Genomic DNA, 20,938 nt, shown 5'->3' with positions numbered 1-20,938 from the left:
CACTATCTACAGTTATGAGGTGGTACAGAGTCAGACCATCTTGAAACAACACATGCACAGCACTTTGCAGCAGTGGCTGCTGTAAAGCAGAGCACATCATCAGCTTAGAGTGGGAGCATTGTTCCCAACTTAGTGACTGTGTTTAGCAACTTTTTATCAAAAAAGTGACTAGTGACAAATCTATCAACAGTCTCCATTTTATTGGAGAATTTGGAGATAAAGTGAGAAAACACCAATAGAACTTCAGATGCGCTGCAAAGACCACTTGCAGACAGTCAGTCTGACTGCAGTAGAGCAGAGAAGAGACCCATTTTGTTTCAATGATGCAATGGAAACACAAATGTGCAAAACTGCCAGTGATCCCACTCTAGATTGCAGTTAATGAAGTTTTTTCTTTCCACAATATTTTTTGAAATATCAGATTAGGACTCCACCAGCCAATACTCAAAATAAAATGACTGAGGGGCAAAAAAAACAAAACTGATTGTGACATGCCTATTATTTCTTATTTATAAAAAGAAATACAGTAATTTGTATCTTAATGCATTTCTAATATTACAATAGTATAAAATAAACTTTAGTAAAATGAAATTTACGGAATGTGTCAATTTTTTTTATTCAACTAGTTGTCAGAATAATTGATAGGATAGCTGATTGCCAGCTTAATTATTAGCTGCAGCCCTACTTCCACATCTAAGCTGGGTGAAGGAATTTTCCAGCCTTGTGTTGCGAGTAAATTCAAACGTCAGACTGAAACTCTTATTGATTACTCAGATTAGTATAACAAAAATCTCTCCATGAGCAAAGAAGATCTGGATCAGTCTCAGGTATTCATGCACTTTGCAAATGCGCTTTGAAAACATAAGATACATCAGTATAATTCATCTACTATAGTGTTTTCACAGCTGCATATAGATGGATTAAATATGTGGCTATCCAGTGATAACCATGAAGGTTTTGCTCCTCACAGATTGGAGCTACCATACATCACAAATGTTTTTAAAATCTGAGTTCAAGGGCAGCTTGCATTTACAGTTCTACCTTTTGTAGTTTGTCTAAGTTACACTTGACATGTTCAGCCCTCATCTGTTAAATTTCAGTCAGAGGGTTCCTCCCGTTAGCTGTACGTTTGTGTACAAGCCTCCATCTTCACCCACTTTATGTCCCAGCAGTCCAGCTGGGTGGTGGGGAACAAGCAGGCACTCTTATAACCTTGCTGTCTTTTACGAGTAAAGATTCACTGTCATCAATGCTTGCCTGAGGAGAACAAAAGTGTGTACCAGTCATATGTTTTCATATTACTGCTCCTCAGCTCTCCTTGTGACCACTGAACTCTACCTTTTTGTGTCAAGAGTTTTTGGCCAAATTTTTTATTTGAATAATCTCTTTTCATCAGTCTTACAAATGAGCAAAAGCTTTATTTTTCCTCCTTGACAGATCAAAAAATCTCTACAACACAACCACGTCCCTGCAGAATAACGCTCCCTGAATGAAATTACACACTGCAGGAACGCTGACCACAACAGCTGTTTTTGGTGCCCTCAAAATAAATTGTTTACTGCTCTGCTCACATCTAATAGCACTGAACACAATCGCCCCATTCTTCTAGTGGAGCTTTAAAGTCTTTTTTTTTTTTTGTGAAGCTCCGTCAACCAGCAGACGCACCTTCTCCCTTGACCTCTTACCTCATTTCTCTGTTGCAGTGATTTCAAGTGTTGGTCAACTATTTCGAAACACCATAATAAAACTAACTTTACATGAAGTGACTTCTGTTAGTACAAAGAAACACGTCAGACAACTGATAGAAACCAGCAATTTGAGGGTCTCACTGCAGCTTGACGCAAACACATTGTTAAAGGTTTAAGTGCTACCAACTGTGAAGGTCACTTCTGCGGGCTTTGCTTTTGGCTCCATGACAATCTAACAGGAGTTTGATGCATTTGCCAAGGCTTGCAATGAGGAGGTTACATTTTTATCTCAACTTTGCAAACACTAAGCTGAAGGCCTGAGATGTTTTCTTTCTGACTCTTGGAACAAAATAGGGTTACAGAAAATGTAAAAGTTGTGGCACATTTCTGACTAAGAAGATTAAAAAACAACAACAACAAAAAAACATTGTTGAATACATTATGCTTAAACTCCTCCAGGTTGCCGTGGCACCAACAATCTTCGGTGTTGAAATATCAGTGAGTTGTTTAAAAATGATGTCAGAGGAAGCATAAAATATGCAAGAAGCTACAAGAAAGGAAACTATTTTCTTGGAGGCAAGTTGGCTGCTACAATACAGACTTCAAAAGACAATAAGAATGTAGTATAAAAAAAACTGCATAGTTTTTGCTCCGCTTCAGTCTAGAACAGAACAAACTGGATGAGGAAATGTTGGCAGCCTTTTGGAAATCTCAAAGCTATGGCAGAGGTCTGCTAACTGAATAAGACAGGGAAAGTCAGTAAAGTTTAATCCACTAATGGTTCTAAACGTTCGTGCAAAATCCTTAAGTTGGTATCAAAGGTCAACTGTAATCATTTTGTCTTGGTTTTGAAATAACGGTGAAGTCTTAGCTGACTGGCCTCTCACTTGGTGAAAATGTAATTTGCTGTTATTTATAGATCTTAAAAATCAAAGGCTAAAATCAGCACAAGCAGTTTGAAGCTTTACAAAATCAGCGGTTGAATATCAGCCACAAAATCTCTGATCGGCCCAAATTTACAAAAAATAAAAAAATAAACTCTCAAAGGTTATACACAAAGTATTTTTTTTCTTTTTTGTTTTTACTTGTGTTTTATTTTGGATATTGAAAATGTCTTCCAGGCCCAGTGTGGAGTGTTCTGTAGAAAATTGAAGTTCATCATTCTTTGAGAAGGCAAACTTAAGTTATTATGCCATTATCAATATATTTCTTGAAAATTGTCTCAAAGCAATATCGTTTATCGCAATAATTTCTGGGCTAATTTATTGTGCAACAAAATGTGTTACCATGGCAGGCATATTTACAATTTAGTTATTACCAATAAATGACTAAGAGGAACTAAATGAATACAAATCAGCTTATTCTCTATATTCCACAGTCACTAATTTTAGACTTGTTTACACAGCTGAAAAATTATCTCAACTGAAACATTAACAAGACTGGAAATTGTCTTTTTCCAGGTCCACGGATATGTCAGGATTTCCATCTGGGCTTTCACAGGACAGCTGCTTCAAGTCATCTTGAGGAGGAAACCGTTTGGGAACCGGGATTACAGATGAGGCCAACCAGCAGGACAGGGTGTGGGGCAGGAAAAACGAGAGGGTAAATTCAGCCGGAGAGCTGCAGCAGTCATTACATAAAAGAGAGGGGTTATGTAACGCCTGTGGGTTTGTGTTGGGGAACTTGGGTCGAGCTAAACACATCCAGATGTGTCAAGTGGAACAGAAACCTATAAAGGCGCTCGACTGCATACATACATGGACAGCAGCGGTGAAGGGAAGGAACAACACCGCTAAGTGACTCAGACTGCAGAGTAATGCTGAGCCATAAGCATGAAAGGCACGCTGTAGTCCCAATTACCCTGCAGATCACACAAGCAGCACATTGGCCGGATCATCAGATCATCTGGGGGTTTTTAAATACTGAAGAGAGGAATCTTGTTTTTTAATGATCAGATTACAGGAATTCTGATATTTTTATTGTTCCATAGGCCATTATGTAAGATCTGATATTTCCTGATGAGCATTTTTTTTGTTGCCTCAGAAACAAGAAACTGTGCCCACTCGTTTCTGAACACAGAACGCGCCGTGCTCCTTGTAACATGCTTAATCTAATGAGGACAACTTATTCTACGGTTCGAGCAAAGAATGCCATTAACATAAATTTCTGAAAGTAGCAGCACCCACCAACTGGTTCATGCCCGCCCATTATGGATCTCTCATTTACAACAGACACTAATCTTAAAAAAAAAAAAAATGCCTGCAACTTAAGCTTGCAACAGATGTTGGGTGAACACCAATCCTGAGATACGGGAAAGCACGACTATAGAGCAAGCATGGCCGACAGGATTACTTGTAAGCAACACGGCCAAACAAGCAAGCAGGTTACATTACCACACGGCTGTCAACCCACATGGCATTAAAAGAATTAGGAGGCTGCAGCTCGAAGAAAACATAAAAACGTTAGTAGTTAGTGGTATAGCCCCTTTAATTGTTAACAGAGACCAAATGTTAGATGGGAAAAATGTGGTATAATTGTCTCAGAAAAGCACACGCCTCACTTCCTAGAAGACAAATATGTTAACAAAGAGTCATGGCTGAACAGCGACGAGAACCAGTTTTCAACCTGTTGAATCACTAGCTCCAGGAAGGGACATCAACTTTAGTTTTCACTTCGCTCGATGAAACTCAAATCTTCACAGCTTCCATGTCAAATGAAACTGTCAAATGTTTACATCATATATAAAGCTCAGTTCCGTTAAGAAACTCGGTACATTTCATTTGTCTTTGTTTTTATTAAAGCGCAGATTGTATTGTATAACAGACACCAACAACCAGTGACACTCCCATAGTCTCAAAGAACAAGTTCTAACTAGTCGTGAGCAGCTTTAGATTATCTTTAGGTCGGAAAAACTGACTTCAGTGGGTTTAACAGTACTTGGGGAAAGTGGATGATTACAATAGTTTTAAAAAAAAACAAAACAGAATCAGCATCCAGTCACTGATTAATAACCAATTTTACTTCCTCCCCAAACAAAAGAGCATCTTACACAAGCACACATGATCTATTGCAATACAGATAACCATAGCCAAATGTTGCATCTAACTGCAGACCTCTTCACTGCTCCAACATCTTATTCCTGGAACAGAATCAGTGGAAAATGTGCCTTTACACTGAGTCACTGCATGTTAATGGAGACCAAGTTTCAGGAAGCTTTCGCTGCTTGACAGTAAAGCTGTTATAAAAAGGTGGACACTAGAAAGTTATTATGGTTAAAAAAAGCAGGAACAAACCATGACATGCTCGCTGCGATGAGAAATTAACTCCTCAGCAAATAGAAGCAACAAGGAAAAGATCCACTTCAATAAATATGAATAAAAAATAACAGTGCGAGTGGTCACATTTATAGACAGGAGCAAAAACCTACAACCTTTATACTAGTAATATTCCTTCTCATATGTTTGTTTAGAAAGTATGCTAGGGAAATAGTCATCTTTTTGGACTTTTCTGAAAACTGTATTTGTCTCACTGGGGCTAAACTTTAATAGCAGCATATACATATATAAAGAGCGAGATGCTACAAATGATTCCCAAGCTTTTCAGCTTTCAAGCCACTGAATATGCGCATGAGTACATGAATAATGCTAATACTGGTTAGCAAGACACATATAGCCTTGTCTGTTGATGCATTAACATTTTCCCAACTGAAGTATAAAAATTTACTTTTTAAAATCAACTCTCAGTAGGAGGGTAAGCTGCTTATTCAATGGCACGATGCAAATTCCAGGATTTCCTTAGATTTATAAACTTGTAGAGTTAAAATTTTACAGATAACCAAGACTGATTTGAAACATGTGTAATTAAAATTGAAACATATGTAATTAAATCTGAATCTGCCTATGCAATCTATTGACTTGTCTATATAGTTCAGTAAATGAATTTGATCAGTCTGTGCCTCAAAATGACATTTGTTGTAAGCTGACATTTTCTAAAAAACTGACCACCGATTGTTACAGTGATGTGTCATCATTGAAACAATCACTGAAAAATAAGTTCTTTTCAAGGAAATAAACTAGTTTGCACTGAAACACTTTTCATAAAAGAATTGAACAAAAATGAACATATTACTGCTGTAGAATTCCTTTAAGTGTTTCTCTGATCTCTTCCCTAGGAGGATGTAAGTTTTAATTTGAAAGCCTTTGGCAAAAGTTAGATTGTTCTTTTACAGCTTCATGGTGATTGGCAAATAATGCAATGCTTTTATTACCACCTGGTTGTTGTAATGAGAAATGTTTTACTAGGAGAGCAATAAAAAAACATACCGTAAGACAACACAACTGTTAAAAATAACTTAAAAGCCAAGTTTCTCCTAGCAAGAAACTTTAGATCAATTAATCAGTTATAACTACTTTTTTAAAAATATGTTACAAATAACTATGCATCTGATGGTGTTGAAGTTCCCAACTCTGGTTGCCAATCTTCAAATAAACTGTAACATCAAATAGAAGCATCAATTGTTTATCATCTTTGGTCTGTCCTAATCATACATTTAATAATCCAATTCCCAAAGGGGGAGAAATTTGATTGCTATTTAACAACAACTTTACAAACGTATTGATAAGCAATGGGGAATATCTTATGTAAATCTATCCAGGACAAGAATAGAAGACAAGCAGTGTAACGACTTCCACTTTTAGATCATAACAAAACCAAATGAATAAAGCTAACTATAGAAGATAAGGTCACTGTAGGAGAACAGAATTTGAAAGACTCGCAAAACTGACTTTTTAATTAAACCTTTAATAATAAAAACAAAAACAACTCATTGTTCAGTTTTTTCCCCGTTCCGAGATGCATTTTTAGAAACTTACATCACTCAATTAAAAAAGTATAACCTTTGTCAGATACATTAGCATTTTTCATATTTTCTAAATACATAATCAGATCTTAAATTCAGTTTTTGTAATTGAAATTTATGACACTTGCTAAGAGAATTTAAAACTGCCTCAAAGCTAGATTTTTCTAGTCAAGTCCTGAGCAACATGTGATTTGTCACTGTGTAAACAAACTGAAGTTGTTGACGAACAGTCTCATTTGTTATACACATTTACAGCATTAAATCTATAATCGGCACAAATATCTCCCCTATCACCACCCATATTAAAATTAGTCAAAATTTACTCCAGTTTTATTTCATCTTTTAAATTATGATCAAGTGTAAGAATCAGAAGCCTCTCTGTGAATTGTTTACATGTTTAGGCACATAAGCACTTCCTGTTAGGATATGATGATATTTAGGTCAAAGGTTTAAAGTCAACACAGCGGGGGATAATAAAGAGCTACTTTGTTAATAATCTACCCAATCCCACTCAGGCCAGTAACTCCATTAACACTGCCAAACCACCTGCTATACTGCCCACTCCCTCTCTTGATTCCAATGACACATGGATGTGCACTCTGATGTGAACTTCCCATCCCACACCTTTCCATGCCCCTGCTGACACAGACCTGCAAAAAACAAAAACCACACCTTCTCTGAACCCACGACCCCCTGCCTTGAAGTTATCTCAAGATTTTAATAAATAAAATTTAAAATATTTACATTTAAATGACTGGTTCTATTGGTGCTCAGTCATTTGCTCTAAAGATAAACAGAAAGTTCATTTTTAGCCTGGGTCTTTTCAGGAGGCAGAATCGTATGACAAGGAAGCTTTTTTCCCCCTAAGTCCAGTCAAGCTTGTGTGTTCTCTACAGGATCCCACCCACACGGTTACACATGCTGCATGGGTGAACTGTATCTCTACCCCTCCCTGGAGTTTGACCAGAGCACAACTGAGGCAGGCAGTTATAATTGCCAGTAGCACCTGCTATGCTGGAGTAGCATATTGCAGCGTTTGGAAATGGAGGGACTTTCTGTTGACAGTTGAGCAGCTCCAAGCACCATGACAGGCATGAGTAATGGGAGATGTTACTGAAAACCTTAAAATGACTGAAAATTTGTATAATTATGAGACGATTTAAAAAAAAAAAAAATTAATGAAGGTTTCAAATATTTCTGTAAGTTCTGACTTTGTCATGTACAGTGCAGGAGGTTTTGTTATTTAAAAAAAAAAAAGTGTGTGAGGTCACTGCACTTACATTTTGACATGTCGCTGCTCAATGTCCACTCTGGACAGCTCCTCCTCTTCCAGGTCAGAGTCTCCACCAGAGCTGCTTTCAGTTACATCAGAGTCAAAGGCGCTTTCTGCTGAATGCAGGTTGGCTGAGCCGCTCAGATACAGCCTCTCCAGCTCCAAGGGCACAGCACCACTCTTCAGGAACCGGCCCAGGCCATCCCTGCTGTTTGACGAATATTGCCGCCCGGTCCTCCACGCGGCCGAATGTGTCGCCGCTTCCGACTTGCGGCTCCCGGCTCGTAGCCTGCTAAGAGCCGAGTCCAAGAAGCCGCCTAACTGCTGCTGGACGTGCCGCTCTACCTGCTTGGCCTGAACCACCTGAAGACGTTTGCGCAGGCGCTGCAGGCGGCTTTCGATTTCGGCCTGCCGCTTGCTGTTGAGGGCCGTGCGCTCCCTGACGTGAGCGTCGAGGCTGTCCGAGGATGAACTGCAGGGCAGAGGCGGCTCTGGTGTGGCTGTGCATTGTGGGGATCCCTGCTGGCTGCTGCCTGGCCTCTCCCCGTCGGAACCCGGCGGTGGACCAATACGAGTCTGCAAATCGGCTTCGTTTGAATTAACCTGTTCTGTTGAGTTCAGGTTGTCATGGTTAAGGGAGGACAGGGCAGCAGAATGAAGCACTGGTGGTTCCATATTATTTCCGTCTGTGTTCTGAGGAGCACCGGCGGAATGCTTCTGTCTGAGGGCTTCTTTCACCGGGATGTGGCCCGATATGGTAGCAGTGAAGGTCTCCGAGTCCAACGGCAGGTTCTGGGGCTGAGAGTCTGTGGTGGCGGAAGGCTTGTCACCGTTCACCGCCACCATGCAGCCTGAGCCTGACATGCTGGCCAGCTTCTTGGCCAGACCGTTGACAGGTGCCATGGGCTGGCCACTCCCGTTGGTGCTGCCACTCATGAGGCTTTTAAGCTGACCACCAGAGAGTTCAATTGCCTGCCTCCTCAGGAGGAACTCTCCCCCACCGTTCAGCAGAGAACTAGGCAGAATTCTGTGGCTTTTCAGCACAGACTGTTTGATGAGGACTCCTTGTAGCTTGATTGACTCCTTATTTGCGGGGACAGATGTCACATCTGAGCATAAATAAGAAGCCACCAGTGGCTGGAGTTTGCCCAATGCCGAGGCCTGGGACACGGAGTCTGGTTGGGGCTGCTGCTCCTGCGGTTCCTGGTTGCCGCCGCAGAAGTCGAGAGGGCACTCTTCGGAGGCGACCTTGCACTTGCCGGGGCCGCTGCTGTGGATGAGGATGTTGTTGGCGTTACTGTTGTTCTCTGCACTGGCCGGTGAGAGACTCGAGGATGGGGCAGCCAGTTTGAAGCGGATGTGGTGAGCTTCGGCTGGGGCGTCGGTGAGAGCGGGCGCCATCGCAGCCATGCAGTGCAGAGGGACGGGCACCTCGGCCTGCTCCACTCCACCCGCTTACTGCCCCACCTGAGGACAGCCTGGAGACGACATGGAGGAAGAATAAGACAAGAACAAAAAAAATACCAAATGAAAAAAAATAACACGATAAACGGGGATGGAAGGTCAAAAACAACAAAAACATCTTGTATAATTTTGATTTCACAGTGTCACCAGCTACAATAATCAGTTCAAAATATATGAGAAGGAAGCTAAAAATTTCTATTAAAAAAGAAATAAAAATAAGATTTATTTTAAGAAGTTAAAAAGCAAAAACACAAAATTCGCAAATTCACACTAATGTATTGTATACCAATTTCAGAACTGTGAAACAATATGAACACAGCTGAACCTATATACAACATAAATAAAACACTTGCACAACTGGTTCGGTAGGACTACACTGTGACTGGAAAATTACTAACCAACACCCAATCAGAAAGTAGAAAGTTTTTTTTAAAAAATGGGACCAATAATCAAAGTAAAAGTAATAAAACTACTGAGCCCAACATGCTTACTCTCACTGAAATTGTAAAAATTAAGAATGTTACTCCTTTCCAACGCAATGTGAAGCAAACATGGTCAAAACAAAATATCTGAAGTAAAAGGAAGATCCTCTTTCAATAAACTTTCCAAGTTATTCACATCATTTGTACCAAATAAGATTTTTGATTAAAAAAAAATTATTCTAAAGAGGGCCAACTTCAAACAAAAATGAATAGAAAACGTTATGCACTGACCTTGGGCAAATAAGATGTAAAGGAAGGTTTGGAATAACAGAAGTCACCTGAGCTAAGGCCACTAAATAATTTCCACTATAAGCATGCACGTGTAAACAAGCCCTCAATGTCATTTACTTATAAGGTTGTAAAAAAGAAAAAAAAAAAGAAAAAATCCTGGCAAGGAAAGAAACAGGAGAAACCAATGCAAACTGCCCAAACCCCACTGCCCTACATGTGCCCTGGCAAGTCTGCATACAGCAGGGTTCCTTGCAGGCCATGTAAGTAGGTGGATTTAGGCCCAGCATTAGCTCAAAGCAAATGATGTCATCATGCCAGGGTTGCTCTGTCATTTCATCTCAACTCAATGTTTAAATCTCACTTTCTTTGATATTAAAAGCAAAAATGCTTTAAAAAAAATGCAGCATGCTAGGAGAATGTTAATGACACAGAGCATTGTTTGAATGATTAACATATCTTTCATGCCAGAGGCATGCTTATTCATGGGAAACTTTCAAACAGACTGCCTTCACATTGTAAAAGATAAGAGCTGCATCTCCGCGCATCATCGTCTGCATTCTCACATGAATGGGGGTTCAGTATTTCACCGCAGTTTCTAGTCGGCGCGCACTACGCCATGTTGGTGTTTCCGAAGCAGATTATGCAATGCAATTCATCCATCTGAAAACACCCATTCGGCTCCAAACACGCCAAATGAGTCCGGGGAACACCGTGGTAAATTTAAATGGTCAAAGATGCAACTATAACTCCCCGTGTTGCTTTTATGTAAAAAACGTGTGGCGAGATGCGACAAAAAATGTCCACATCCAACGTTAGCCAACCATAACGTAATCATCAAAATGTCTTCCTGGTGTTTACAAGAGCATTTGTGTACGTAAAAGGCAGCTTTGCGCCTCAGCGCCAAGTGTGCACCATATCATTGCACTAAATTTCAATTAGTTTAGGCGGAAAGGCAGCACATGATCACTTCGTATCATGAGGAGGTGTCAGACAAAAAAGGAAGACAGAAAAACGATCACGCAAACGCAAGAATCGACAGATAAATATTTGGTCACTCTGTAAACTGCGTGGAAATTAATGCGCTCCACTGCTGGTTAACGTTAGCCCAAGAAAGCTGCTGATGCAAGAAACAACCTGCTGGCAAGCTGGCGTGTCTCTCTCAAGCCAGCTGCAGTGAAACGACACATGCCCTGATCACACTGTTGTGTCGCTTTAATACTAAACTATTTTTATTTTCTGGTGGAGGTAGAGACCAACTTCGGAGTTTTACGTAAACCTCGTTAACCAAGTAAACATGTAAAGTGCCTGCGTAACCTGCGCGCACTTGCGGTGATAGTTTAGAGTAAATTACGCTTAGAGTTGAAATGTTTAATAAGAGCGTCGCTAAACACACAACAGTGAAAATAAAACAAGCTTCTGTTGCATTGAAGCTACTAACATGACCCTTGTAATCAGACATCTTTGTGTCTGATAAATGTTTTAAACAACGTTTTACGACCGATTGCACAGTGGAGACACGGTCTGCATTGTAATCAGACTACAGAAATAAACACAAGTAGCTTTTTTTTTTTTATCTACAGCACCAGTCCATGGCCTTACTTTTGTACAGAAGCTGGAAGGGAATCGGGCGGTGCGTGTAGTTAAAGCTGGTCTCTGAAAAGCAGAGAAGTTGGGAGTAGACCCAGGCAGTCTGGTTAGCTCGCTAACAAAGAAAAAGGAGGAACCTACCACGTGACGAGGTTGCACTATCCGAGGGAATTTCGGCAACAGTCCCCTGCAGTTTGGGTGGAAAAAACCCAAGAGTACCAACACAACACACGGGGCTTTTGTCGATCACTCTGCCATTAATTATTCCAAAAATACACAGCCAGGGTGCGGAAAGGGGCCCGCTTATCGGAGCCTCTCGGCTTCGTTCCGGATTCAGCAATGGGCGAATCACCGAGCTACAGCTCGCCTCGCCGCCACAGCGAATATTATAACCCTAGGCCGCGAAATAGTCCGTCCTATCCCCGATTACTTCAAATGTAGGCGATTCCACGGCAATCCTGAAGCGAAAAAACGGATTCCCGACGAGAGAGAGGTAATCCAGATGGCGGTTTGACGCGAGGCTTTTTCTCTCGTTTTAGGGAGAGACGCTTAGAAAATGGCGGCTAGCTCCTCTCCGTCGGATTGAGTCTGACAAACATAGAAGAGCTCTGCGCGCGCGTGTATGTGTGTGCGTGCGCTGCTGTAGGCGGGAGACACTACTCATTCTCACCACTAGAGTAAAAGGCAGATAAGAACCGACAGAAAAGCTCAAAGAAGATACCACAGGAGGGCATTGTCTTCCCAAAAACACAGCGCAGTGTCACTTTCACACTCATTATTCTGCTGTGATGGTGCTCCTGGTTAAACTGGAAATATCGCTGTCTCTGCTCAACGTGTATCCCGCATGCTCTCGGAACAACTGTTTCAAGCATATTCAGCTTCTGTCCACAAAACATTCACACAAATGGGATTGTTCAAGTTAAATGACCTTGTTCATTCATAATTTAAACCAAAGCAGTTAATACTCTTCAATAATCAATCATGTATCCTCATTTCTGTTAAACTACCAAAGTAAAGGCTCTGGTTCCCTTTAAAGCTAAGGCTGCGCGTTTCTCATGTCACTTTGAACAGGATCTGAATCGCCCACCACTACAGCAGCCTTCTGTGGAGGTGTAGCCTGTGGCCACATGAAGGAGCTCTTTCCCTTCAGTGTAATAAAACACCACATGGTGTCTAGGAAACAGCACCAAGCAGGACCAAACAGCTCTGACATAAAAGCCACTGCACCTGGACTAATGATTTGAATTAACCCTGTAATTACAGTATCAATCACATTTTCATTGTCAAATTTAACTGCCTCATATCTTGCTAATTCCCTGTGAAAAATCTGTGCAATAAATTGTGCCAGATTAAAAAGGACACAAGAAAAAAATATATTTCAAATGAAATACTAGAGCTTTTGTGTATTTTGCTTTTTTTACCTGTAACAATGTGTATTAAACCCAAACATCAAGATTTTGTCAGCTTCAGAGGACTGCTGCTTAAACTGAAATTTGCAAATCATAACCCAGAGTTCATTGCATAGCTTTGATCGTCTCAGGATTTCTAAACAGAATTCATTACAAAAACAGCCAAAATATGTCTTTATTGACATATTTAAACAAAGAATTTAAATAGGTACTATGTATGTGTAAATTTTTTCGTATTTTCTGTTTAACGTGTTGGTAGCTGCTTTAACATTTCAGCTTTTAAAATCCTACTGGCTGAAATTAGTTATTTGTAGAGTTCATTGTATGTTAATAATAGGAATTGTGCTTACAGACTAAGTGCATTGTACTCTGGTAATAACATTCAAACTAATTCATTTTAAAGAAGCACCATCCAAAACTGTTTCCTTTTCATTTATTTAGTATTAAAGCCAAGTATTATCTTTAAAGTGATAGTTTGGTTATTTGGGGTGAGGTTCTGTTGAGACGTTATGACCAGTTAATATCTTACCTTCAACAGATAACTCAGAGTTATAGGAAACTCCTCAGAAAAAGATAACTCTCTTCCAAGTAAGAGGGGAGCCAAGACAACACCGGACTTCTCTAAACAGCTTCCGTTTCAAAATGCCCATGTTTCACTTTTTGTACAAGGTGGTTAATTATGTAGAGGCCTTTTTAGATATTTGTAAACACAACTGCTGCATTTAAAACCCAAACAGCTAAATGAATAAGTATATATGGGCGCTATCTGAAAGAGGAGCCATCTATTCGCTATACATCGCTCACTTAATGTTTGTGGTGGGGTGAATGCTAGTGCCTAGTCTCTGCAGTGTTTAACCAGGATCTTCTTGCTGGGAGGTTAGAAGAGTAATGCAGAGTAAAACATAAAATCTGAAAAAGTTAATAAGTAGTGTGCCTCATAGTAATGCCATTTTGGTCACCAATTATTGAAAAAGCGACATTAGATTCCCATTTATTCCCAGGTAAATAACACAAAAATAAATAATAAAAAAAAGAAATGGGACTTATTTCAACCTGAAAGAATTCAACATTTGTCTTGGACCCTCTATGACTGGCCATTAAAAAATGTGTCTCTGTGAAGTTACAAAGAGTTGAATTCTGAAGACATTAACTGACCATATCCTCCGAACAAACTTTAAAAGAAAATCTTAATCACCCATCTAAATTAATAAACGTAGACATTAAAATTGGCATCATTTCTCTAAACAGTGAAGCAAAAATAAATTGTGTGCACACTGGCAGTATACAAAAAATAACTCAGAAGAATATTTTCAAAAGTTACTCTTAAAATATATTCAAAAAAGTTAATGTAAGATTTTTTTAACAAGGATTTTGTTACTAAATCATGGGCAAAATATGGGTGACATGTTTGTTTTTTCAGCATACAAAGACTGTCAAACAAACTATGTCTTCGACAGCCTATCAGAAATAGCCAATAAACAACACAGTTATTTTGGGAAATACTGAAATTATGATAATGTAAAACAGACTACCAATTCATTTAAAAAACAGCATATTAAGTAGCTATTCAATACCTAACTTGAATTTTAATTTTTACTAAATGTTTCAGGAAATTCCAGTCACTTCCTGTATTAGTCACTGATGGATCCCTCCGGGTTTAAATTTCAGACAGTTAAACAAATTTGTTGTGGCTGAATTGCAGTGTCGTACAGACACTATGGAGCATTAAACCAGCACATCATGCGTTAATTATATGCATCTGGGTATTTGAATTCAAAGTGTTACCCCACAAATAAACTGATCTTGCAGCTGCTGATTATTTCTCCTCTTCACATTACCAAAACTTTGCAGTTTTGGTAATTTCATGCCCAACTCATACCATGTACAAAATTGTGCCAACTACCGCGGAAATGTTTTATACCAACCAGGCAACATTTCATCCTTGGCAGACGGACGTTTCACCACCCCTTCACTTCTGTTTTTGCCAGCTTTACGGAGGCTGGCTTTTTCAAATCAAGTCTGCACAAGCAATTTGGTTTTAGACTTAAGCAGAGTCATTTAGACTCAAAAAGGTAATTGCTAACCTCAACTTCAAAAACGCTGTTTCCACTGTTTGTTGTTTTAGCTCCCGCTAAAGGAAAACAATATTTGAAAACAAATTGGACAGCTATGCTGAATATTTTTATGGGAGTGAATCCTAATCTTGTTTTTAAGATAAACAAATGTAGTATGAAGAAATTTTAAAAAATCATACTATAACTCTCTCTTTCCTTTCATAAAGTTTTCAAGACAGGCCTTCAGACAAGGAGAATTAAGCCTGCAGACAGACAGATTGTGATAGAAATTAGTCTGATGAATATAAGAATTTATTAAATGAGACTGATTTTTTTTTATATATGTACTAATACTACCCATGTAATGTGTGTAAGCTATAGTAAGACATTATCAATATTACATTTGTTGCAAATGAGATAAGCTTTCCAGTTTTAACACATGTTAAAGTCCCTGGCTCATTTGAATTTTCTCATGCTGTGGAAACTTCTGCACAAGCTGCTTGTGTTTATCTTTGGTCGTTTTAAATAAACAGTTGTTTATGACTTCCTGTGTACAGAGGAGGTTATCCAAGGCAAAACATGTTGCACAAGATTAATCTGGGACCTCTCATGTATTCTTAATGTTTAAACCAAGTGGTTAACACAAAAAAAACAAAACATCTGAAAATCAAAAAAAAGCTGCTTGACTCCAACAGGGCAAGAAGTAAAACTATCAGTCTCTACAGCCAGTTCTCTTCTTTTATGAACGTTTTAACAAGGAAATATAACTTAATATCTTCGATCTTTGTGCCTAGTTTTGGGTTACAAAAACAGTGCGTGCGAAGATGGTGGATTTAAGCGCTCCTTTGATGACCCCTCATGGATTCCAAGGCGTTGCCTACACTTCCTGAGATATTGTTCCCGTCTCAGTCGTCTGAAATACTTCCACAGAGATACCCAGAACCAACACATCTGATGTGGCTCCATCCCCAGAAGCCATTTCTTTGAGATAAGCTCTGGAGCTACCAAGAGGACGTTCATTTCATTCACAGTATCCGCAGAGCATCACTGGCTGACGGCCATAACATAACATCCCTGATGGTCTCAGTGAAACACAAACCAGAATAAACAGCAACATGCAATAATAGTTTAGGATTACCTTTAACTCCATTGTTGATATAATCCAGGTAGTAATCCAACGTACCATAAATCCAGTTATTAGTTTACACCTGAAACATAAAACGAACAAATAAATATTAGAAATAAATACAGATGTTAAGCATCAAGCAACAACTAATATTTACACATTTTCAGGACAGAGCAGTTCAATTGAATCAAAAAATATTATGATTCAAGGTCTTTATTGTTATACCAACAGGTTGAGTGGTTTGACCACAAAGACAAGTTACTGTCTTTTTTTTTTAATTCAGAATTTTTTCAAATCATATAAATTGTAGGTAGTAGTTTTACTCCAAAAATCAAAAGCAAGTTTGTAAACTTTTTTATAAACAGTTAAAGTGAACGATTTTTGAATGACACAAAAATAGAGACTTAAAGACAGTTAATTTGACAACAGCCCAATCAAGTGTTACAAAAATAAATAATGAGCCACTGCAATCACTCCCTGACAAATATACAACAAAATAATCTGAATATTTTTGTAAGATTGATGAATTTATGGAAAAACTATTTCTGCCAACACTACTACTAATAATAAAAATAAACATTTATGCTAAAGTTAAGATAACTGTACACAATAACGATACTGAAAATAATGTTCTACAGAGCGGCACAATGTGGGGAATCAATGTTCACTATTGCAATGACTATCAGCAATTAAGCCACACCATCTCACTTATCAGTTCCATAAGTGAGAACTTTCACTTTACCTCCACTAAAGGCACATTGGAGGGAGAAAACAAAATAGCTGTGTTGATGGTACATATTTTAGAGATGGAGAAGCTTAGTCATTTAGTCATTTAAGAACAGCTAAAGCTAAATAATTGAACCTTATCCAAAAAAACAGCTACTGGTGTAATTGTACGAGATAAATATCACTACTAATTATTACAGAACGAAGGTCCAGTGTAATGTAGATATAATTTCCTCCAGAGTTAATATGTGAGACAGGTTTGTAATAGCTGCACTCTTTAAGTTGGCCACAAGATGTCAGTAAGTTTTGCCCATTCACATTACAGTACTTACTGAAAAGAACACCGTGTCTCCCACAATTTTGATTGTAAAGCTTGTCACGAGCCATCAAGTTGTTGTGCATATTTTTCATATTTTGAAGAGAAACTCAATATAGTATGTTTTAGCTATAACATCAAAAAGCTAAAATATGATTGTTAAAAACAATAACTTTTACTTAAATTCTGTTTTTGAGCAATTTATTACAGGATGAAATTACAAAAATCCCAACTGATAAAGTAAATGCCCACAAAGTTGGATTTAATATCTGTTCATTTAATTCCTGTAAGTCAAATATCTGGGCACAATGTTAAATATTTGGTCCTCAAGATGAGTAGACTTTTTAAAATGAACCTACTAGTTTCAACAACTTGAAGTTTTCACCAACCAACAGATCAAAAACAATTGATCTGACCTTTAAACTGAATTAAAATTAGACAATTAAAAGTCAAAGAATTAAATAATATTTATCCCAATCATCGCAACAGCGAAAAATGTATTAAAGGACACTGTCCCAAATTTTGGACCAATATGTAAAAATATTTCACAGTTTTACGATGAATGTTTGCTTTTGAATCTAAGTACATTGACTTGATAATACGGTCTTTCAGTAGGTATATTAGTACCAACAAGTTTGTTTTTGGTCCAGTCTCTTGGTTGGTGATTACCTCTAGCTGCAATGTCACCTCAAAGAATATTTTTTTTATTTGTGGGTTGTAGATTCAAGAACTTCTGACTAGAATAACTAGAATATCCCTCCCTACCCATTTCTCATCCATGTTAACATATTTTATATTTATTGTTGAATTTTTGGTCAGATTTAGATGAGCTTCAGCACGTTTTTATATCAACCAAATAGCCTTTCATTGAACATTTTAAAGTACTCAGTGTTAGCGTATTGTTGATCATTTTATGAGTGGTCCGGTTTTCAAGTGAAAATAGGAAATAAATTATATTCTAATTTTAGAATGCACTTGAAAAATTATGCAAGCTGAATGTATTTTTGTTTTGAGGCCAACAAACTTTTGCAGCTCTTAATAATGATAAGCATATAATAGTAGTAGTAATTAGCATGACCGTTTGGGTGAATAAAGAGACTATTCTAAGTCAATTAATAGACATTTTTTCACTAAAAAGACACAAAAAAAACCACACAAAAATCCCTCATAAAACTTTAATTGCCAATTTAAATGACAAAAAAATAATCTAGGCAATTGCTTCGCAAAATTGAACTAGCTGGAAAGACATAAATTACCCCAAATTTACCAACATACTAGTAAACTATAAACATGATTTTGATATGTTTGACATACAACTCTTCAGAAAGTTTAATAGAATATCTTGATTATATATTTATTTTACTTGTGGTAATTTAAATATATTCAACTTATTATGGGTTTTGGATGGGTTTTTATGTACTTACTGACGCATCTTAGATACCATTTTATTGTTTTAAATATACTACAAGAGTGAAACTTAATGACTGTAACCTCGATAATTCCGCAGCTTTCCGCTTTAATTCATTCATTTCAACAGCTGAAATAAACCTTGCTGAAAACTAAACATATTAGTTAAATAAGTTGTTGTGGTTTTGAAACCTTTACTCACCTCGGTTTGAGGCTTCAGACACAGAATATCTCATAAAAGTTTAGTTTTTGACTGTGGTGGAATCGATGAGTCTGTCGCGTCCAGCTGCCAAGCTAAAGCTAACGGGCTAACTACATTAACGTTACCGTTGCAAATTTTAAGATGAAAAAAAACTTTTTAAATGTTGAATATGGTCACCACTGAGGTGGAGTTGAACGGTAAATCAAATAAAAGGCACATTATTAAAACAGCGAGTAAATAATTGAATTATAACTGTTTCTTTATTTTATAAAAGGCACATTAACATTACTTTATCAGAAGCTAACGTTAGAAAGCTAACATGCTAGTATTCGTTAGCTGTTTGCTTCCCGATCTCAGACTCCTCAATGAACACCGTTCCATTTGTACATACGGCAGGAAAAAAGTACATAAAAATGAAGCCTTCTCAAACAGAAGAACCAGTGGTTTAACCAAAGTAAGGGTCATTCTTGACAAATAGACTGTTACTCAATTTTTAAGAAAATAACAAGACAAAATCTTACTTACCTGCTTGTCCTGTTACAAACCACCGATTGTATCCTCCCCCAGCTTCGCCATTGGCCACCTCTTCAAATCCGGGCTTTCTATTGGCTGCCGCAGATGTCAGTTTTAGCAAATACCCGTACAGCGGAAATGTGTACGAAAGTTCATAACACAAAACTTCATATTCAAAAAATATTGTTTTTATTTAAAAATGTTCACTTTAGTCTCACAACTTCTCCTTCATTCATAAAAACCTGCTTTCGTTTCGGCGCAGCAAGAGTGTTGTTTACAGCGTAGGCATGCTAGCTGCTCTCTGTCCAGCCTAATGTGTTTTCACTCAGATAAACAAGCTGCTATTTTAATGCTTTGTTTTCTAGGTTTGGCGCTGCAGTGTGCCATCTATTTTTCATTGCGCCTTTCACATTAAAACAGCTGAAGCCGACAGCAGCGTGTGAGTTTGTTCAGAACATTTACCTGAAGGCTTAGCACATTGTCTCACTGCTGGGGTGAGATTTGACTGGTCGAGTAATCTGTCCCCCTAAAAGCAGGCCAGGAGACATAAAAGCGGCCGAATTATTGACCAGAGAGCCGTTCAAACAAATGCTAGCGATGCATATGTAAAGCTAAGTGAACATAAATACAGATTAGTGTTTCAGTGATGCATTATCACCACAATTTATCATTGGAGTTAAAGTTATGATCATTTCACTTATTTTCACAGAGAATGTAAATAGCTGACATGCAGCTCCACTTCACTTATCCATTTTGAGTATTCACAGGAATTTTTGTAACTAACATATCAGCAAAACAACATTCAACATGTTTTTAACTTGCAGAAGATTCACATCATATACCAACAATACTCGAATTACCCAAGCGTGATCCTGTGTGTATGATCCATAATCTGACACCTTATTATCCATAATCTGACACCTTCTCCACTCAATTACTTATTGAGTGGAGAAGTGAGGAAGGGTCCCATACCAAGAGATTATTGTTTCTGGCAAAATCACAGTTATTGGACAAAACTTCTTCTTCAGCATGTAACAAGTTTGATACCCTTGGGCTGGAATGAAATTCTTACAGTAGACGACCTCCAGTAAAAATACCACGGGTTCATTATATTGCCTTGTGTGCACAAAAATGTAAAATCAAAATATATATGTTTAAAATATTTTTACTGAAAACACAGAGCATTTGTTATTGCCTATGCGACTAGACGTCAACAATTTTTTTGTTAAAATAGTTTTTATTTTAAATTTGATACACCTTCAGTAACCACATCATTACATTCCATGTTTTTAGTGAAGCAGGAATATTTACATACAGTAAAATTTATAATTTTATCAAGAGAAAGGTGTACTTTTCAGTCAGCCAGCTAACTGTCAATGTAAAGCAACATGTGGGGGAGGGTATTTTTCTATGTTGTTCTGTTCCAGGGTCAGCAACCTCTGCAAATCAAAGGTGCCCTTGGTCCTGTTACATTTGTTTCAATCCACTAAATCGACGGCCCTTTTACACAAAATTGTCATGTTCAGAAATATCTACTTCTAGAAATTTGTTTTTATTTTATAATTAGCTTGTTAAAGAACCACCATCCTGCATACGCTTAAA

General features: G+C 38.1%; 1 protein-coding gene across 4 annotated transcripts in view; it reads right to left on the bottom strand.

Annotated features, from left to right (window-relative positions):
- The window catches only part of LOC103481617 (KAT8 regulatory NSL complex subunit 1), a 41,871-nt gene extending 22,503 nt beyond the window's left edge, over positions 1-19,368 (bottom strand). For 2 of the 4 annotated variants that reach the window (XM_008437206.3, XM_017310877.2), the window contains exons 1-2: positions 11,725-12,439; positions 7,827-9,297 (exon numbers count right to left, since the gene is read on the bottom strand). In XM_008437206.3, the coding sequence (XP_008435428.2) occupies positions 7,827-9,229 (1,403 nt within the window). In that variant the 5' untranslated portion in view covers positions 9,230-9,297; positions 11,725-12,439. Of the gene's footprint in view, positions 1-7,826; positions 9,298-11,595; positions 11,618-11,724; positions 12,440-16,184; positions 16,255-19,348 lie in introns of those variants that run through there. The other 2 variants (XM_008437207.3, XM_008437208.3) reach the window with 2 other exon arrangements.
- Between the last annotated feature and the right edge of the window lie 1,570 nt (positions 19,369-20,938).

This window comes from Poecilia reticulata, chromosome 19 (assembly GCF_904066995.2).
Source record: "Poecilia reticulata chromosome 19, P_reticulata-male-v2, whole genome shotgun sequence".
Classification (NCBI taxonomy): Eukaryota; Metazoa; Chordata; class Actinopteri; order Cyprinodontiformes; family Poeciliidae; genus Poecilia; species Poecilia reticulata.
Note: the sequence above shows the minus strand (reverse complement) of the source record. Positions and strands in the feature narration are given on the sequence as shown.